The sequence below is a fragment of the Helianthus annuus genome, chromosome 11, assembly GCF_002127325.2.
Source record: "Helianthus annuus cultivar XRQ/B chromosome 11, HanXRQr2.0-SUNRISE, whole genome shotgun sequence".
Taxonomy (NCBI): Eukaryota; Viridiplantae; Streptophyta; class Magnoliopsida; order Asterales; family Asteraceae; genus Helianthus; species Helianthus annuus.
Genome location: NC_035443.2, coordinates 129,652,435 through 129,674,194, shown reverse-complemented (window position 1 = coordinate 129,674,194; position 21,760 = coordinate 129,652,435). Strand labels below are relative to the sequence as shown.

Below are 21,760 nucleotides of genomic sequence, written 5' to 3'. Positions count from 1 at the left end.
TCCAGAAGTCTTCCCAGAAGAATTGCCTGAATTGCCTGAATTGCCACCTCAGAGGCAAGTGGAGTTCCGCATCGACTTAGTTCCAGGCGCCGCGCCTGTGGCTAAGGCACCTTATCGACTTGCCCCGTCTGAGATGCAGGAATTGTCGACACAACTTCAAGAGTTGTTAGACAAGGGATTTATCCGACCAAGCTTCTCGCCTTGGGGAGCTCCGGTCCTGTTTGTCAAGAAGGATGGTAGTCTTCGTATGTATATCGACTACCGGGAGTTGAATAAGCTGACGATCAAGAATAGGTACCCTCTGCCAAGGATTGATGATCTGTTTGATCAACTACAAGGTTCAAGCTTTTACTCGAAGATCGATTTGCGTTCTGGATACCATCAGTTAAGGATACAAGAGGAAAGTATCCCTAAGACAGCCTTCAGAACTCGTTATGGACACTACGAGTTCCTAGTTATGCCGTTTGGATTGACAAACGCGCCTGCAGTTTTCATGGATCTAATGAACAGAGTTTGCAAGCCGTACTTGGATAAGTTCGTGATTGTTTTTATCGACGATATTTTGATTTATTCAAAGACAAAGGCTGAGCACGAACAGCATCTAAGAGCTATTTTGGAGCTGCTGAAGAAAGAACAGTTGTATGCCAAATTCTCTAAGTGCGAGTTTTGGCTACGAGAAGTCCAATTCCTTGGACATGTAGTAAATGGAGATGGAATCCACGTGGATCCAACCAAGATCGAAGCGATCAAGAATTGGGAGACGCCAAAGACACCAACCGAGATTCGACAATTCTTGGGTTTGGCTGGCTACTACCGAAGGTTCATTGAGGATTTTTCGAAAATCGCTCAACCACTTACACTCCTCACGCAGAAAGATAAGAAGTTTGATTGGGGAATCAAACAGGAAGAAGCGTTCCAGCTATTGAAAGATAAGCTCTGCAATGCGCCGATCTTAGCACTACTGGAAGATACAGATGATTTTGTGGTATACTGTGACGCCTCGCTTCAAGGATTGGGTTGCGTGTTGATGCAACGCCAAAAGGTTATAGCTTACGCATCACGCCAGCTGAAGGTACACGAAAAGAACTATACCACACATGATTTGGAACTAGGCGCAGTGATATTTGCTTTAAAGATCTGGAGACACTACCTATATGGTACGAAATGTACGATCTTCACAGATCATAAGAGCCTATAACACATATTCAACCAGAAGGAGTTGAATATGAGACAGAGACGATGGGTTGAATTGTTGAATGATTACGACTGCGAGATAAAGTATCATCCAGGGAAGGCGAATGTGGTCGCCGACGCCCTAAGTCGAAAAGAAAGGATCAAGCCCATAAGGGTTAGGGCTTTGGAGATGATTATTCAAACCGATCTTTCCTTGCGCATTCGTGCCGCGCAGAAAGAAGCTCTTAAGGAAAGAAACCTTGAAGAAGAATATCTCCGTGGGATGGAGAAGCAATTGGTGCCAAACGAGGAAGGAACATTATGTTTTGAGAAAAGGATTTGGGTTCCTCTGTTTGGTGGTTTGAGGAAAGTTATTTTTGATGAAGCTCACAAATCACAGTACTCTATCCATCCAGGAGCGGATAAGATGTACCAAGATCTTAAAGATTATTATTGGTGGCCTAGGATGAAAGGCGATGTTGTTGTTTATGTAAGCAAGTGTTTAACATGCGCTAAAGTGAAAGCGGAATACCAGAAGCCTTTAGGACTTCTGCAACAACCTGAGATTCCCAAATGGAAATGGGAACAAATTTCAATGGATTTTATTACAAAGTTGCCAAGAACGCCAAGAGGTCATAACACTATTTGGGTAATAGCGGACCGATTAACAAAGTCAGCGCACTTCTTACCTATCAGAGAGAAGGATAATACGAGCAAGTTGGCTGAAATTTATATGAGAGAAATCGTTACACGCCATGGAGTACCCCTCTCAATCATCTCTGATAGAGACGGAAGGTTCGTATCAAGGATTTGGCAATCCTTCCAAGAAGCTTTTGGCTCGCAATTGAATCTGAGCACCGCATTTCACCCACAGACCGACGGACAAAGCGAGCGAACGATACAGACTTTGGAAGATATGCTGAGAGCATGTGTTATGGATTTGGGCGGTAGCTGGGATAAGCATTTGCCATTGGTCGAATTTTCATATAACAACAGCTACCACACCAGTATTGGTGCCGCGCCATTTGAAGCTCTATATGGCCGCAAGTGCAGATCACCGCTTTGTTGGTCTGATGCAGGTGATAGACAATTGGTTGGTCCTGATATGGTCCAGGAAACCACAGATAAGATCGCACAGATCCGAGATCGCATCAAGGCGGCTCGTGATCGTCAGAAATGTTATGCGGACCGAAGAAGGAAACCTCTAGAGTTTGAGGTAGGTGATATGGTTTTGTTGAAGGTATCACCCTGGAAGGGTGTGGCACGCTTCGGAAAGCGTGGAAAGTTGAACCCGCGATATATTGGTCCGTTCATAATTTTGGAAAGAATTGGGTTAGTAGCGTACAAGCTGGACTTACCTGCTGAACTGAATGGTGTTCACGATACATTTCATGTATCAAATTTGAAGAAATGTCCAACTCAAGATACCGTTGTCATTCCCACCGACGAGATTCATGTCGACGACACGATCCATTTTGTCGAAGAACCGATTGAGGTTACGGATTGGAAGGTAAACAAAACCCGCCGGAGCAGTGTCAAGCTCGTCAAAGTTCGTTGGAATGCCAGGCATGGTCCTGAATACACCTGGGAGCGTGAGGACCGGATGAAAGAGAAATACCCCCACTTATTTCCCAAGAACCCTGCTTCTAGGAGCAAAACTTAAAATTTCGGGACGAAATTTTTCTAACGGGGGGAGAATGTGACAACCCTCACCAAATCAGGTATCCGTATGACTTAATTAATGATTAATTACTGCTTAATTATTGTGCTTGCTTGAAATTATTGATAAACCGCTACCTGAATACTAATACATGTACATACTTGCATCATACTTTATTTGCTGTCACTCTATTGTTACATATTGAACTCTAGTGACAATCTTGATGCACAAAAGCACAGTAGCACAAAGAACGGATAACCCAGTAAACATGCTGTTATAGCCAGCATCAGGCAGGCACTGCCTCTAAGGCCTGTATGAGCCCAAGATAGTTTACTACACTAGTAGAGAGTGTAGGGATAAGAGGGTTGTAGAACTGCGTCCCTAGGTATAAGTTATAGTGACCGGATGTGCCTAAAACGTACTTTAAGTACAAAATTCAGCACTTTAATTAAAAATTCAGCATTAAGCTAACTAATAAAGTGCCAAAACATAAGAAAAATATTACTAGACACTTTCCAAAGTGTCGGGAATAAGTTGTGTCACTAAAAATTGTATTAACGACACTTTAAAGCTTTGTTAAGCACTTTAACGGATCACTATCCAACCGAACAACCGGACTTTACCTGGAACATAAAAATATTGCCATTTACACTGTTTATCTTTTTCTGAGCCAGTTAGGGTCCCCGAATACCCTAACACCCGTCACAACTTACTACACGCTAGTAACCGGATTAACCTCCAACTTAACATAACTAAATCCTAACTAAATGGTTGAAATTGGACTAAGACCCCCCCCCCTCTAACCGAATTCGGTCCCCAAGGGACACCTTTGTCCTTCATTTGATTTAATTAATCAACCTTGTCTAATATCAAGGTAACATAAGAACCATTGGTAATTAGCACAAGATTTGTCTATAAGTATCATACATAATCCACCATTCATTTCACCACAACACTTGATCAAAATCTCTCTCTCTCCCCTCTCCTTGAGTCACGGCCGAGAACACAAGCACCCCCACCGCCACCTTTCGATCTTGATCAAGCCATTTCAAGTGCATACAAGGGATAAGGATCTCATACAAGGAAGCTCGGTGCATTCGGATTGTGAAGGACCTCACCTCATTGCTTTTATCAACCCGACCTTCAACTAGTTTCTTCCCTAGCCTCGAGCTAGTAGTAAGTGACTTTAAACACACTCTTGATCTATTCTAAAGTGGTTAAAATGAACTATGTCGGTTAAAATTTATGAACTAACAAGATGACATGTTAAAAGTTTACAAAAGTGTTAAATGTGTTGGTTAAAAGCATAAGGGTTGTGTAAAACTTGTGAGACTTGTTTTGTTGTAATTATTTAGTGCCGATCTATGTTAGTGGTAGCTTGGATCATCATCTAACCCGGATTTGTCATGTTCATAAATCATGGCTAGAGTATGTAAAGTATAAAAAGGGTTAAATGATGAAACACTACTACACATTAGACATGAACTTGTGTAAAAACAAATTTCTTATGAAATAGTGTTCTAAACTAGTAGATCTACGGATCTACAAGTGGTATTTTCAAAGAACCAAGCGTCAAAAGAAAACATATTATTTAAAACCGGATCTTTCACAAACAAGAGTGATTTTCGTAAACATACAAGTGTGACTTGTGTAACACAAGTTTTGACAAAAGAACTATTTTTGTAAATGTTGACAAGAAGTTGTAAAGATGTAAGTTCTTTAAAAACAAGACTATTGAGAAACCGGATTGATTTATGCAAAGGTCCACTAAAACAATGGAAAGATACTACATATTTTGGACAAACCACAAGTTCATGTATTTTTGCGATTTATAACTATTTTGACTAGTTTGATGGTTTGGATATTGTTATTGTTGAAAGAGAAAATTGTTGATTTGGATTTTAAAAGAAAATGATACGCTTGAAAGTGTGGCCACCTCCAGTTACAGGGGAAACTCTGGCGAAATTTTTCTAAAAACCTAACACTTGGAAATATTTTCACCACAAGTGTTATAAATGTATTTTTAACTTGTTTTCAAAATATAAATTTCGCCACGATTTTTATTACAAAATTACTAAGTGTCGGAGGTGGGATTTTTCACAAAATAAAACGTGATAAATATATATATTTAGTATATATATTTCATAACAACACTTGTGAGATTTTTATGACTATTTTGTGAACTACGTAAATATTATTTTTAGGATAAAAATAATATTACCAAATGTTAACGATTCCAAAATAATACGAACGCCTTCACAATAATTATTTAAGTTACACCGATAATTATTATTACCACCCGAACTGTACAACGTAACTTACGTATTTTCAGAAAATACACATAAATATGTATTTTGACAAGGATATTATTTTTGGGAAAATTATATGTAATAAAATATAATATTTTTGGGAAAAATATTTATATTTTGGAGAAAGGATTAAAATATATTTTAAGTGAGACTTAATAATATATTTCAAATTTTTATGAACGCACATGTATTAAAGCCCCCATCCTTGGGAAGGAATATATTTACCAAATACTTACTAAGTGTAATTACGAAATAGTTGCCTAACTATTTCTCAAAGACATTAAACCTTAAGCTAAGGCACGGCCGTCCGTCTAATAGAAGTTAGTACGTGTAGGTCGTCGCACAGCAGATTGATCAGGAGATTTTCTTGATAGAGACGCACCACTGTGAGTTCATGTCCCCCTTTTCTCTTAACTGTTTTCAGTTTTCTAAACTGCGGGGGTGAAATACATGTTACAATGTTTACGGATACTTTTATACATGGTATGGTTAGTGTAAGGAGGGTTACTACTTAGATCATGTGAGTGGGTAGGCGGAAACTTGAGGCCATTAATCCTCATTGTAGGACCGAGGGACAGTAGCGGTAGATCTATCTGGGTGTAGCGAGCCCAGCCCCAGGCCCAGCATAATGGACCTCGGGGTGACTTTGTACCCAACGCATAAATCCGCTAGGTTTGAGTCTTCCTACTTGCACTTCACACATATCAATGGCTTTGCAAACCATTGGTGATCTCTTTTTCCTTATTTGCTACATACCAGGATTTTATACTTACAAAGGTTTTATTACTCACTTACACATGAACTCGCTCAACATTATTGTTGATTTTTCCAACTTACATGTATTTCAGGGAACTAAAGATCTGGCGCGGTATGTTACGTTTTCCCGCTGCATAAGAGTTACGAGGTCATCCAAGTTTAAGGGATGTGACTTTTTCCTGGACGAGTCACAGTTCTTAAACTGTGTTATTTCATGTTGATGTTTGTGTCTTCTGAACAATGTTTTATGTTGTCAGGTTGTAGTGTCCGTTGCATGAGTCAACGCCGTAAGACAATGTTATGTTACTTATGTTTTAAAACTTAATCAATGGATGATCTTGCATGGTTTTTATTTCATATAGCTTTGTTATGATTAAGCTATGGTATTAAGAAGTCACACCAAATTAACCACGCTTCCGCAAAGCCAGGGTGTGACAACAACAACATTGGTTTAACCCCAAAAACATATATTCAGAATACAACGGCAACAGGTTTTAAGTTCCATAAGGACTTTTCAAAAGACACTATTGATAACCAAGCTTTGAAACATGTAACCTATCCAGGATAAGATACACACTCTAAGCCATTCGACACCGGATGACATCTTTTAATCTAGACAACACTTGAAACTTTAACGCCCGCCAGATCCATACTTAGTTTCCTGAAATACATGTAGTTTGAAAACATCAACAAAAGTTGAGCGAGTTCATGTGTGTGCTTGTGAATATACCTTTGAAACATTTGTAAGTGTGATTGTATGTACTTGAAAACCCCGGTATGAAAGCAACAAGGAAACAAATCAATTAATGTGTAACTAATACATTAATATTTGTGACGTGATGCAGGGAACTCAAACCTAGCAAACTTCGCACCGGGCTTCCGGCTGTAAGACATAGTCACCACATGGCTCATTCGGCGGGCGCATGGGTGGGGCTTGCTACACCCGAATAGATCTATTACTCATGTCCCCCGGTCCTACAACGAGGATTAATGGCCTTAAGTGTTATGCCCACCACTCACATGATCTAAGTGTACCCTTCCTTAGCTAACCATACCAAATAATAATGTTTGTAAACAGTTGTAACATGTACTTCACCCCCGAAGTTATAAAACTGAAAACGGTTAAGAGAAAAGGGTGGACATGAACTCATAGTTTTGCGTTCTTCGAATCCGCCTATAACTCAAAGTTTCCTCTAGTGTACACGACTACCTACAATGTACTATGGTATTATTAGACGAGCGGGTCGTGCCTTGACTTAGTATTAATTAGTGTCTTTGAGTTACCTTTCCAAGTGTCTTCATCATTATTCCAAGTTATATAATTATTTGTCAAAATAATAAATATTTTAACTTAAATTATACTTATTAAATTTTGGAATAATTGTTAAAACAATATATATCAACTTAATGCTTCCCAAGTATTTATACTTGTATAGTCTTGGCATGTATTAGGGTCGTATTCTGGTGCGTGTTTATACGTACGAGGATACGTATTTTTATTGTATTCATTAAGTATTATTTATATTTAATTTCATATTAATTATTCCGGAATATTATCTTTAATAAAAGTCCATCAATATATATTTCCAAAATATATATTGTAATAGATATTATTTAGAAAAATTATTTATAATTTTTTTCTTTTGGCAAAAACATTTGTATTTTCTCATAAGTTTCAAAAATTGATATATTTTCATGCTTATCTTAGAAAATATATAAACTCATTTTCTCCAAAAATGACATACTTCATATTTATTTGAGAAAATATATCTTTCACCTCAAAATATTGTATTTTGTGTGTGTGTAAGAAAATATATATTTCTTAAAAATAATATATCTTCTAAAAATTTCAAGAAAAATATATATTCATACATGCCAAAAATAATATATATTTTCCCTTGTCAAAATATGATATATTCTTGTAATAATCATGAAAATCCCATTTTCATTCCCTTGATGTCCAAAATATTATTTACCAAAATATACACATGAATAATATTCCCGGAATATTTTGTGAATTATATTCCTTTGTTCGGTTCCACCGGTATTTTGGGTATTCTTTGTATATTTATTCCTTGGAATTTTGGTAATATTTCGGATTGTAATTTTTGGTATTTTGATGAGATATATTATTTCAAGCACCAAAATAATATAACTAATACACATAATATACAAGTAATCACACATGTGTGTCTTCAATTTATATATATTCTAAATATATATTTAGCCACTTTTATTTATAAAAACCAACCTCCAACACTTATATTTTTGTAACAAAAATTATGGCAACGTTTATATGGAAAACTCATGGTTAAAATACACTTGTAAATATTTGTTTAAAATATTTTTCTAAGTGTTAATATTTTTAGAAAATTTTGCCACAGTTTCCCCTAAAAATGGAGGTTTCCATGCTTTTAAGCATATCGTTTTCTTTTGTAAAAATCATCACAATCAATTTACAATTATCAATAAACAATCTTTACTTACCAATCTTGCCTAGATCATGCATATTTCACTACTTCATGAACTTGAATATTTGTAAAAATTTGTAGTAACTTGGTAGTGTGTTTAGTAAGTTTAGTTACCCTTTAAAGTGTGGTTGTTTATATAAAAACATCATTCCTGAATGATTTAGATGTTTACAACTTGTAATCATATTTTTCAAAAATATTTCTTTATGTATTCTTCTTGTTACACAAGTGTTTCTACACTTGTTTAACCACTAAAAATAAGATTTGTTTACGTAAGAACAAAGTTTTAGCAAAACTTATATTTTTAGCTTGGTTTCTTTAGAGATCCTCCATAAATCTTTAGATCTATAAGTATTATTACTCTCATTAATCATTATTTTTCAAGAAAACTATATATTCTTTCAAGTTCATGTCTTGCATGAGGATGATTTATAAATCTCTAACATTTTCATCCTCTCATCTTGCTAGATTATGTTTTTAATCATGATCTAGCAAGATCATATAATGATCTACATCATTTACACAAACCATCAATCATCAAGTATCATAACAACACTAAACAACATGATTTCTTTAAGATTTCTTATAGTTTTATGCTTATGTTCATGTTTCATCTTCAGGTTTCTTAGTGTTCTTCATCATTTTCAACATGTATCATTCTTTAACCACTTGAAATAGATGTAAAATGGAAGGATTTGTGTTCTTACCACTAGCTCAAGGCTAGGGATGATTCAAGTGAAGAAAACAAGTGGATAAAAGCAAATGATGAAGGTCCTTCAACTTCCAATGGCACCAACCTTCCTAATTATGCTAGAGACACCTTGTGAACACCTTAGAATGGAAGAACCAAGCTTGAAAATGATGGTGTTGTATGAGTGTGTCTTGGCCGTGAGTAGAGGAAGTAGGAAGAAGATGATGTGTGTGTTTCAATGTGTGAGATTATGTTCACAATGTGCTATACTTATAACCATTTTATGGTTTTGACCCAAGGTTCTTATGTTCTAAAAGCATCAACATAATCTAGTTTTATATTGAAAGAAAATCAAGAATGTGGGGCCCTTGTTGGCCGTCCATAGGTGGGGGGGGGGTAGTAGGCTAGGTTTCCAACTAAATGTTAGTCCATGGTTGAAGTGTAAGTATATAGTTAGGTGTTTAGTTACTAGATATTTATATGATGTGTTATGATGTTCGGGGACCATAACTAGCTTGGAAATGCTAAAACAGTGCTTCTAGTGTAATTTTGATGTTTCAGGTAGTGTCCGGTTAGATACTGATTCGTTAAAGTGCTAAACTTGCAGTTTAGTGTGCTTTATGTTACTCTTTTGTGACATTTTTTATTCTCGACACTTAGGAAAGCATTCAGGACCATTTAACCATGTTTCTGTATAATATTAAGTTGTTAAATTGCTGAATCTTTGCTGAATTTGCTGAATTCTGCAGTGTATGAGAGTTTTTAGGCACTTTCCGGCACTTAAACTATCACTAGGAAGGCAGTAACCAGAAAGCAATTCTGGTCATAAATTGTAAATCAACACAGTCATTAATCATTAATTATTGTCTAATTAATTGTACGGATGCATGCAAATTTAACAGTTGTCACATTACTCTCACAAGCACATTAACTCCGAACATTCTCTCAGTCACATTGAATACTCGGAATCTAGGATTCACACCAAATACTTCGACGGCACCGGCACGTCGGAATCACCTTTTGTCTCTAGCAAGTTTAATTATTCTCACGTCGAAGCTTGGTCACGACCCCCCCCCCTCCGGGGACCTCCTTAACGAGGCTAACAGTGTTTTGTTTTGCCGACTTGAAGGAAGGCCCATCTGAGCCTTGACAAGTCTCTTCAACCTCCAACCGGAGTTAAGGGATTCGATAGTAATTACCTCTCATATCCTCTAATCAAAAACCACCACATCAGTCCTGCTGGCTCCGCTGGCTAAATTTAGTATACACTTTTTAGTAAAAAAGTGTCGAGCAAGTCTACACGTATGGTGAAAAGTGCCTGCTGAGCCCGCTCTTTTAGTGAACTTTGTCGGCTCAGTCCGCGTTTTTGCCAAAAGAGCGGGCTAAGCATGAGCTTTTGGTCGGCTCAATGTGCAATAACTTAACAACAAAACTTGTAACTTACTTTACTTTATAGGGGGTCACATTTCATTTCCTAAAACATTGAGGACACCTATTGCAACTTTATATATATAAAAAATCTATACTTGCATCATCCATCTTCCCCACCTTCAATCCACCGATCACAAGCTCCATCAATGGCGGAACAGAGACAATCCCTATTAACACACTCAAACTCAAACTCAAACTCAAACTACTGGATCATCAACACACTTGAATCAACAAGCTTTTCATGGATCTTCATCGGCCAATCAAACAACCCATACAAATCAACTCTATCATATCTAATCTTCTTCATCTTCACCATCGCTGTTCCAATCCTCTCACACATCGTCTTCAACTGCGACGCATGCGACGACGATCATCGACGACCGTTCGATCTCATCGTGCAGCTGTCGTTGTCCGTTTGTTGTACTCTCTCGTTTCTTAACTTGTCCACGTTTGCTCGAAAGTATGGGCTCCGAAGGTTCTTGTTTCTTGATAAGTTACCCGATGTTAGTGTCAAAGTTCGTGATGGATATTCTGATCAATTTCATGTAAGTTTCTTCTGTTTGTTTGTTTGGTTTTGAGTAGGGATATAAGCAAATGGTACCCGGTACCGAATTTACCGAACCGGGTACATGGGTACATTTTCGGTACCGATTCGATACCGACTTTTGACATTTTCGGTACCGATTCGATACCGACTTTTGACATTTTCGGTACCGATCAGGCACAGTACGGGTTCGGTGCCGGTATTTACCGGTTTTTACCCTCAAATACCGAACTATACCGTACCGGGTATATTCGGTACCGATACCTATTTTTGGGGATTTTCGATACCTGTCGGTACCGAGCTCATCCCTGTCATTTGAGTGATTTTTGGTGTGAGTTTTGTGAGATGGTTATGCGATTAGGTTTTATAAGGGTTTTAATAGTTGAATGGTTTTAATTATTTTGCTAACAATAATTAATAACTTTGACCTTCGATCGCAATTTTCATGTATGGTTTTAACCAGGGATGAGAGTTTTTGTAACGAATACAGGCAACAGTATGGTGTCTGGTTTCGAATTTAGTTCAATTTCGGTATTAGTATGGTACCATATTATACTTGCACCGACCAAACATATATGTATGGTATTCGGTTTGGTTTTAGCTAAATTTTAATATCTGTACTATGCAGCAGTACTGGTTCGATACCGATCTCATCCCTTGTTTTACTTAGAGGTGGAAATCGGATTGAACCTCCTAACCCAGAATTACTTACAATCGTGGAACATAAATACGATCCAATTAACCCATTTATATAAATGAGTCAAATTGGATGCGAATGATTTGTAATCAAGTTGTTAGTGGGTTAAATGGGTTGTAAAACGCTTTGTAATAAATTGGGTAAACGGGTCATAAACGGCTTGATGAGTTGACCTTACAAAAATATTTTTTCTTAGTTTTTATATTAAACGGGTTGACAGGTCGATTTGATTAAGTAAATAGGTTAATCATATCAATCTAAATATGACTTGTTTATTAAAAGGGTTAAACATTGTATTATTATTTCTTATTGTTTTGAGTTGGGTTTGTTGGAATTCATATTAAAAACATTAAGATGTTAATCGGTAAAAATAGAGGTGAAATGTGAAAATGGTAGGTTGGATCAGGTGGAATTTGAGCCGTGGAATTGACTATTTTTTTTCTTCCAATTATCATGTAGTCATGTGCGTAGGTGGTGTGACAGCAGACGAAACAAATTAGGACACCAGCATGTTATAAAATATAAAATGTTGGAACGTTCCTTTTTCAGATCAAGTTTTAAAAATATATCAGAGACTCTCAGAGAGACTTATAAAGTCATTTAATTAAATAAATAAGGAGGATTATATTGATTTTTTTTTTGTTATATCAGTCTTTTTAAAAATATATATATTAGAGTAAAACTGTAAAAAAAATCCCTTGTTAAATTAGTTTTTAGTTACTTTTTAATACACATGTTTTTTTCCATATATTTTTTTTAAAAAGTAACATTTTATAACTTCAATTTTAACTACTGGTTGATTTGTTTGTTGATTTATTATTGAAAAGGGGGTAAATAAAAAATAGGCAAATTGGATTTAAATAATCACAGCTTTCTCAATTTGGCCGATAATAATCCCAACTCAGTTATTGGCCGATAATAATCCGAACTGGTGCACTTTTGGCCGATAATAGTCCGCCGTTAAAAATAGCTTAATGGAGTTAAGCTTTTTTCGAATTACAAACTGATGTTTTATGGATTTTGATCAGAACGAGGATATGAGTCGATTTATGTAAAACTTACCTCGAAACGATGCTTCAAACGGCTTGATTTTTGTTAATTGGAAGTTTAAACACCCGAATTGAAGCATTGTTTTCGTCGTTTGGAGCAGTATTTCGAGGTAAATTTTATATCAATCAACTCGTATCCTCGTTCTAATCAAAAGCCCTAAAACATCAGTTTGTGATTCGGAAAAAAACTTAACTCCGTTAAGCTATATTTAACACAGACTATTATCGGCCAAAAGTGGACCAGTTCGGATTATTATCGGCCAATAAATGAGTTGGGATTATTATCGGCCAAATTGAGAAAGCTGGGATTATTTAAATCAAATTTGCCTAAAAAATATGCGGTAAATCTAGTAGAAATCTAATGTGAAGACTTTGAACGGCTCAAAATACATCCGGACCCGCTTCCTTTTTCATTTTATAAAACTGTAGTTAGCAGTTCAACCTAAAATTTTCATCAAAACCGACCATGTATTGTCATAATAATTTATATTTATATTTATCTAGCGCGGTCAAACTATCATATTGACCCCATGACTGTTTATACATGCAGAGATCACTAAACCTACTATGTTCATTCATCATCCCATGTTTTCTTGCTGATTGTGTTTACAAGATATGGTGGTTCAGTTCTGTTGGAAACCAAATCCCATACATTTACAACATTTACATAAGCCACACCTTAGCTTGTGTGTTGCTTTTGTCATCTTGGTTGTACAGAACATCTCTCTTCTTTCTTGTGTGTGTTCTGTTCAAGCTTACATGCGCGCTGCAAATATTAAGGTTACAGGATTTTTCTAAAGTGTTTGAGAAACAATCCGATGTGGGTTCGATCTTGAAGGAACATCTGGCGATTAAAAGAACTCTTCGTGTTATTAGTCATAGGTTTCGTTCGTTTATTTTGGCGACTTTGGTTTCTGTTACCGCCAGTCAGTTTTCTTCTTTGCTTGTTACAACTAAGCCCGGTTCGCTTGTCAATATTTCCACTGCTGGAGAACTTGCGGTAATGTTAATGTTTTGTACCTACTTAAATATATGCGTTTAGTTAAAGCTGGCAAAGCGTGTCGTGTTTATTCAACATGGACACGAGTACACGACATGTTTAAATAAACATGTCATTTGTTTAGACACTAACATGAACATGTTTATAAAGTGGGTTGCATGACACGAGCGCTGGTAATCAGTGCGGACCTAGAAATTATTTGTTGGGGTGCGGATGAGGTGTTCAACCATATTTTCAAGGGGTGTGGTCGGGGTTTTTTGCCTAAAATTTACACTAATTTTTTTTTTCAAGGGGTGCGGCAGCCCACCCTGGCCAACGGGTAGGTCCGCCCCTGCTGGTAATAGATCACCTGTATAAGACACGATTAGATCTGTTTACTGAAAAGTACACTACATGATTTTTTATTTTTTTAAATTATAAATATACATCGTTTTGATAAACCGGTCTTAAAGATGTCGTGTTGACTTGCTAATCCATTTAAAGCGATTATTTAAAGGTGTTATTCATGTCATAAACAGTTTAGGCGGGTTGTACCCGATTGGACAAGTGTTTATTTGTGTCATCAACGGGTCAAATGGGTAAAGTTCAAAAGTTTGATCAAAATGGAAGCAACTTAAACGGGTCGAACAGGTCAAACATGCTGAAAGTCAACCTAGGTTTATGTAAAAAGCTTAATCCTCTTAAATAGTTTTAGTTTTTAAACTTGGGATTTGATGGTGTTGCAGCTGTGCTCGGTGACCCTTGTGAGTGGTTTATTTATATGCTTACGCAGCGCTGCAAAGATTACACACAAAGTTCAATCTGTGACAAGTTTGGGAACCAAATGGCATACGTGTGCGACTATTGACTCGTTTGATAATGTGGGTCCCACTGAAGAGACCCCGGTGGCTAACATAACCGACCGGGTTGATTACCATTTCAATGCGCATATGGATTCAGACACGGATGTAGAAGAGGAAGACGAATTGGACAATACGAAAATGGTTCCGGTTTATAGGGAAACAATATCATACCAGAAGAGACAAGCTTTAGGTGAGTTTTATTGGGTGTTTAGAGTCTAGGGGTGTAAATGAGCCAAGCTAAGCTCGAGCTTGGCTCGTTTCGAGCTCAATATTGAAAGCTCAAGCTTGGCTTGTGAGAAAATCCTCAAGTTTGGATAGGTTCGGCTCGTTCATTATTTATTAAACTTTTAATTTATATAATATACATCTTTAATTATATGTCTATCTGTATTTATAATTTTATATATATCACATAATATATATCATTTAGTTATTTTATCATAACATTTAACATAGAGTAAAATGCCATTTCCGTCCCTGAGGTTTGGCTACTTTTGCGACTTTTGTCCAAATGTTTGTTTTTCCGCATCTGGATCCAAAAGGTTTGAAATGTTGCCATTTTCATCCAACTCGTTAACTCCATCCACTTTTAACATTAAATCAGGGGTAATTTTGTCTTTTTTGACATTTTTTTTTTGTAATGATTAAAGGGTTTGGGTGGGGAGAAAGTCAACAGAGGTGGATCTTTATTTCTTATAGTGTTTTTTTATTTTAATAAAAATGTCTAAAAAGATGAAAATGCCCCTCATTTAACGGAGAAAAATTGATGGAGTTAACGAGTTGGATGAAAATGGCAAGATTTCAAACCTTTTGGATCCAAATGCGGAAAAACAAACATTTGGATGAAAGTCGCAAAAGTGGCCGAACCTCGGGGACGAAAATTACATTTTACTCTTGTTTTATTTTTATCATGCAATATATTAATTACATTAATATAAAAGATAGGCTTGTGAACCTACCTAAGCTCGGGCTTGCTTATTAAACGAGCTTAGTTTTAGGCTCGAGTTCGTTTATGCCTGTTCGAGCTTTTAGCGAGCCGATTTTGATTAGCTCACCTGCTCAACTCATTTACACCCCAGGCGTAATCAAGCTGAGTCAAATCTACACAGTCCCAAGCTCGAGCTTGACTTAGTTATAAAACTCGAAGCTCGATCGCGCGTTTATCTTTAAGCCTGAGCTCGATTAACTAAACTATACTTTCGGGCCCGGCTCTATCATTTAAGTATATGACTCAAAACCCCGCTCAAATGGGCGGGACAGGTCAAAAGTCATTTGAACAGTTAATAAATACAAATGCATAAAAATATAAAATCTCCTAAATCGCTATACTAGAAAAAAAAAGATGGACTTTTTATAAACCATCCAGTTTTAATAATTATAACTTAAACAATGTTCAATAACTTTCAGTTGTTGATAAATGATGATAATAAATAATAATAATAACTTTTTTGGTTTCTTGCAGCGACTTATTTTGAGAACAGCAGATCGGGGATCACTGTGTTTGGAATCATGTTGGACAGAGTATCGCTGCGCATGATCTTTGCGGTTGAAATGTCACTCACTCTTTGGTTGCTTAAGAAAACAATCAATTTCTCTTGAACACTCTTTCTGCAGTTCTACTTAATACCAAGTTAGTTTGCTCTTCAAGATTTTGCTCGAGAGAAATATCGATCGTTTACTATCGCGTGGCATCCTGTGATTGGTCGCTGAATAATTAAGATTTTGATATATTGTCTGCTTGGCCTTCTGCTTATGGTACACCCATTGGCATGCTGCAGTCTGTCAAATAACCATAGCTTTGTTACCACATGGTCTATTCGCGATAGTGCCACATGGCATTATAATATTGGAGTGATCTGAGGTGTCATTTAGGAATACTACTGTGAGGCATTTGTATCTTATTAGTTGTGTGCATATGTTTGTATACTGGATTTTACTTATGTTTACATACTTATGTCAACAGGGGGGGGGTAGATAAAATGTTGTCATGGCCAATGTATCCAGACATGTCACATTGTGACACATTGACTGATAGGAGGCTTAAAGGTGTGTGTTATTAACCTATAATCATATTTTTCTCTTTTGAACACGCATTTTGTTGCGTGCTTTCTTTCGTTGGACAAAAGCTTTAACTTTGTCCATCATTTGGCATAATCGGCTCTTCTTCCTAATGATCTGGTTCGTCATCAACCTTGTTTTAGGGGATTCCTTTTGGTCGCTAGGAAAAAGCGAAAAAATGTGATAAAAATCAAATTGGTCATACATATGATGCCAAATGTTGCCGAAATGACGTTGCGACTAGATTCTTTCATACACTGGTTTCACGCACAAACAAATATACTAGTCACGGTGGAAACATTACTCGTGACTTATACTTGGACATAACAATCCCCATGTGTTTAAATAGAGATAAATTAATGATGTTAAACACTAAACGTGAGTATCGAACATAGAGGTCGCTAAATGTACCGTCCTCCCGCAAAATTTCAATGATACCCCTTTTCTTTAAACATCAAAGGAAATACAACAATCGTGCCAACTAAAGTCTCATTTTATAGCAAAAAGCTATCACTGGGTCTAGGTAGGTCAGAATTGTCCTCAAAAATCCAGGGGGCCCAAGACGCATAAAAAAAGAAGGCCCAAAAAATTTTGTTTAAAAAAAATATTTTTAAAAAACATATATATACCTTTTTTTTTTAATTTGTGTCCCAAGGAAAAACGGACCCTGGGTTATGGCCCACCTTGCCCCTCCTAAGGAGGCTAAGGACTAGGCAAACCATGCCTTTGTCACATGAGATAGATATCATATGCAATTTTAAGGAGACCCCTTATTCCGATCAAAGGGAATGCAACAAGTAAAAAAGAGAGTGTTTAAGACGTTTAGCATAACCTTTAGTTGTTGGTTATTTCTACCATTAATGATGGTACTCAACTTCAACAATTTGTTATTTGTCGTTATCATAGATTCAAGATAACAAACAAAAACTAGGCCCAACACATACTTTTCAAGAATCACCATTTCCATTGTAATCCTTCAACTCAACAAATCAGTTTGATTTCATTACAACTTATAACTTTACAAACCCTCTTGCCGGAACTAGCCCATTAATTTGGTGGTATCCAATTTTTTTACCGTGCAATCATACAATAATAAAAAAACGATAATCAATAAAGTAAAACAAATCTCTAATATATTGTTCTCTTTTTTCATAGCTTTAAATAGTTCTATCAGATCATCGTCTTTTACTTTATCAAAAGTTTCTTTTTCGATCGCACAAATCATAGCATTGTTCAAATATTCCGGGCCCATTCGAGTACCTAAATCCGTCTTGACAAACTTCAATTTAGAAAAACATCGTTCAACGGTTGCGGTTGCAACCGGTAAAACCAAAGCTAGCTTCATTACCCCATCAACCAAAGGACGAGAACTATGTGTTCCGGTTTCCGCCGTAAGACGAGTAAGATCACTTATTCAATTATAATATTGTTTTGGGTCTTGGGCTAACTTTATCAATTACATTTAGGGCCTCATTTCAATTCCATTATTGTTAATTTTGGTTTATTTTAGAGTAAACTGCAATTTTACCCCCTAAGGTTTAGGCCAATTGGCACTCTGACCCCCCCTAACGAAATAATTGCAATCCCCCCAACGTTGATATTATGTCGTAATTTTACCCCCCGGCATCAATTTTGCTTAACAGTCAACATAACAATGTGAAGGTCAAAGGGTAAAAAGGTAATTTTGCCAAACCATTGTGTAGCTTCTTCAATACAAGACCCTATAAGTAACATATGATAGCACATTTACCCCCTACCTTCCCACCGATCCTCCTCTCCTCCTACAATCGATCAACCTCCGGCGACACCACCTTTTCCGGTGACATTACCTTCTCCGGCGACACCACCTCCTCCGGCGACACCACGTTCAGACCTTCCGCTACAATGCCGCTTGTTTGTTGGTTGATCCGCTATGTCATCCGCCACACCGCAAGTACAATCGCCCAATGTTAGTTAATCAGGGTCGGCTTTGTGTCACTATTAGTTATTATCATGTTATAAACAGGGTTAGGGTCGGATTTGTGTCTGATTGAGTCTCATGTTAAACAGGGTATTAACAATTAGTTTGATTGAATCTGATTTACATGTTAATTTTGTGATGTTTGGTGTTTTTTTTACAGTTGACCTGACGATGAGCCTATCAAGCTCATCAGTGGTGGTCCACCTGGTGGTCTCCATGTTTGGTAGGTCTGTCCTCAACTTCCATTATCCACCGGAGAGTTGAGCGGATGTTTACTCTAGTAGTTATTTAGCTTTTGTGTAATATGTAGGTTAACTTAACTTAATCGAAGCCTTTATGTATATGTAGGTTAAACATGCATTTTGTCTAAAATGATGATGATGATTTTGGGTATGTTGTTAGCTTGGTTACCTTTATGCAGTGTTGTTGGTATCCTTTATGCATTTTGTGTAAAATGATGGTTTTGGGTATGTTGTTAGCTTGGTTACCAAGTACTTAGCTAATCTAGGTCAATGTTGGTAGCTTGATCAGCAAACTGATGTGCCTATAATGTGCCTAGTTATAAGAACAGCAGGTTGATCAGCAGGTATGTTTGAACTTCCCCCTCAGCAGGTTTTATGGATCAAAATGTTGTTTATGTGCAGCAGGTTATAGGCAGCAGGTTTAGTAGTTTATGTGCAGCAGGTGAGTGGTTAGTGGTTTCGTGGTTTCGTATTTGCGTTGATTCTTAACTGTTTGATTTCGTTGATGTGTGGACATGATTAACATAATCGTATATGGCTGTTCTATAAACGTGGTATGATGCCGTGAACTAGGTTTTATAATTAAAGGATGTAAGTGGTCCGACTAATATGATAACCTAGAAGTCTATGTTTAAACCATGATTCTGATTAGAATGGTAACACGTGTTTGTTGGAATAATAATAATTGTTTGATCTGATATGGTTATAGTCATAATGGTCCACAAACAATTGAGATAATATAAATATTTTATTAATGATGTTATTGATAGTCAAGAGAATTATGTATATTGGACAAAGCTATGATATTACTGTATGTGAAGTGATTTGTGTTTACATAGAGAACTAGGTTGCTGTGATGACAAGAATGGTAGAGTATTTGTGGCATGATGATCGTATAACTATGCTGATGATTTATTGATGAGATGAGTGTTACTAGACTAGCGAAGGATTGGTACGATTAAAGATGATTAGATATGATAACAATGTTAATTGCCATAATGATATTTGGGGCTCATCTAAATCGAAGAAAGTAACCAGTTTGATCTAAATTGAATAGCTAGTCAATTATGGTTTTGGATATAAATTGCTAGAGATGTGTTTAAGAATATTAGCACAACCAAATGTCGTAAAATAAGGCATGGATATTGGGCTCACACACTTAGAAACTTGGGCCGAGATACATGGATTGGAAACTGTGGGTAAGGGTGGATGGCGTGACTCAACAGAGACTGGCCCACATCGAATATTACTTGGACTGTACTGGGCCGCACCACATAAATGGGCCGCACACTTGGGTGCAGACTATACACACCCTAAATGGGTCACAGGGTAATGGGTCGCGCATTATATGGACTATACGATATTAGCAGGCTGTTATGTTGCATGATTAACTGTTAAGACTCGTGTGAATGTCGATACATGTATTGTTTACACGTTACTTGTTTTATGTGTGTATAAAATACGTGACTTCTAATACTCAAAACTGATTGCTATTGGTAACCATATTAGGACTGGGTTGACCAATTGTGAATGTAAACAAAGTACTTAATCTTACCGAGCAAACCGAAGGTGAGTTCATTACTTTTGAGCATGCATCCCGGTGGTTGGGACAGTCAGTGGGTATCCCAGGGAGGGATAGGTCTTTTGGGTAAAACTGGGATGTTGGATAATATTCTCACCCTATTATTCTTAAGTCCCATCTTTTGTTACCGGGGAGGTAACGGGGTATTAGTTGGTAGCGCTACTTAGGTTTGGCACCCTCACACCGTACCGGGGAGGACGGTTGTGAACTAATGACCCAGTCATGCCCAGTGGTGTGATAGGAGCACTGGGAATGGGCAAAACATACATCAGGAGCCGTCTTGTTCAGTATCGAGATATTATCAACATTACTTTCGGATTTAAATTCAATGGATTAACTAAACACTTGGTAACCAACGTTTTCATAAAACTATGAACTCATCAGCGTTGTCTGATACACTTGTTGCATGCTCGCAGGTCGTTAGGTATCTTGGATTTGGGAACTTGCTGTCTGGAGTAGCTGGAGTGGTCATGGGTTGACTGGAAGGATTTATGTGATTGGTTTCTTGATACTATACTTTGGTTTTGAAACAGTTTAACTTGGTTTAATATTTGCTTCCGTTGAACATATTGGTTTTCATTTAAACTTGTTAATCATTGAGAACGTTATTTAGAAACTTGTATGGGTTCAATGTGATTAGTGGCTCATTGTTGGTACGTCACACGCCTAACAAGGACACTCCCTAGGTGGTATTTTGGGGGTGTGACAGTTTGGTATCAGAGCCACTGGTTATAGTGAACTTGGTTTTTAAAACGTTTTTGTAAAAACCAGACTATAACCGAACAGTTCTGAACACGTGAATACAACCATGACTCTCATCTCCAGATTGCAAGGTTCGTCTTTCTCACTTGTTGCATACATTACATGACTAGTACACTTGTTTATGATGTGGCATACGAACACACACTCGTCACTATAGCATAATTTCATGAAATGCTTGCTTACTTTATGATGCGAAGTTGGTGTTGTAGCCCTTAGATTCCTGTGATCTTATCGTTTGATAACCTCTGTTTGACACTCGAGTTTGAGAAACCATTTGACATGAGTTAGGAGGAACTGAGATGAGCATGCAAATTGCAATATTATTGTGGGTGCACACATAATAATAATGTGGGGTGCATGCGAGTCCCAATGAGGCATAACAAGTGAAGAAGGGGTTCCGTTCCGTTATTTGATTGATGTGAAACACAACAGTCTATAGGAGTCGTAGCAGTGATTGTCTCCTACTCGAACATGATCTTTTCACTTCTCACTAAATCTTTGTGAATCTCGAAACTATCGAGTATACCTGAACA

General features: G+C 37.0%; 1 protein-coding gene across 1 annotated transcript; it reads left to right on the top strand.

The window, feature by feature from the left end:
- Window positions 1–10,584: 10,584 nt before the first annotated feature.
- On the top strand, window positions 10,585–16,733 carry LOC110884085. The gene is made up of 4 exons (XM_022131747.2): window positions 10,585–11,036; window positions 13,332–13,781; window positions 14,507–14,813; window positions 16,086–16,733. Exons 1-4 carry the CDS (start codon window positions 10,638–10,640, stop codon window positions 16,220–16,222), a joined length of 1,293 nt encoding a protein of 430 aa, XP_021987439.1. The 5' UTR covers window positions 10,585–10,637; the 3' UTR covers window positions 16,223–16,733.
- The last annotated feature ends 5,027 nt before the right edge of the window (window positions 16,734–21,760 follow it).

Bases quoted from the DNA above. Each gene is read 5' to 3' on its own strand.
- LOC110884085 (XM_022131747.2), top strand. From the start codon at position 10,638: ATGGCGGAACAGAGACAATCCCTATTAACACACTCAAACTCAAACTCA. The intron at 11,037-13,331 runs GTAAGTTTCTTC...TTATACATGCAG, and splicing joins GATATTCTGATCAATTTCAT to AGATCACTAAACCTACTATG. The intron at 14,814-16,085 runs GTGAGTTTTATT...GGTTTCTTGCAG, and splicing joins CCAGAAGAGACAAGCTTTAG to CGACTTATTTTGAGAACAGC.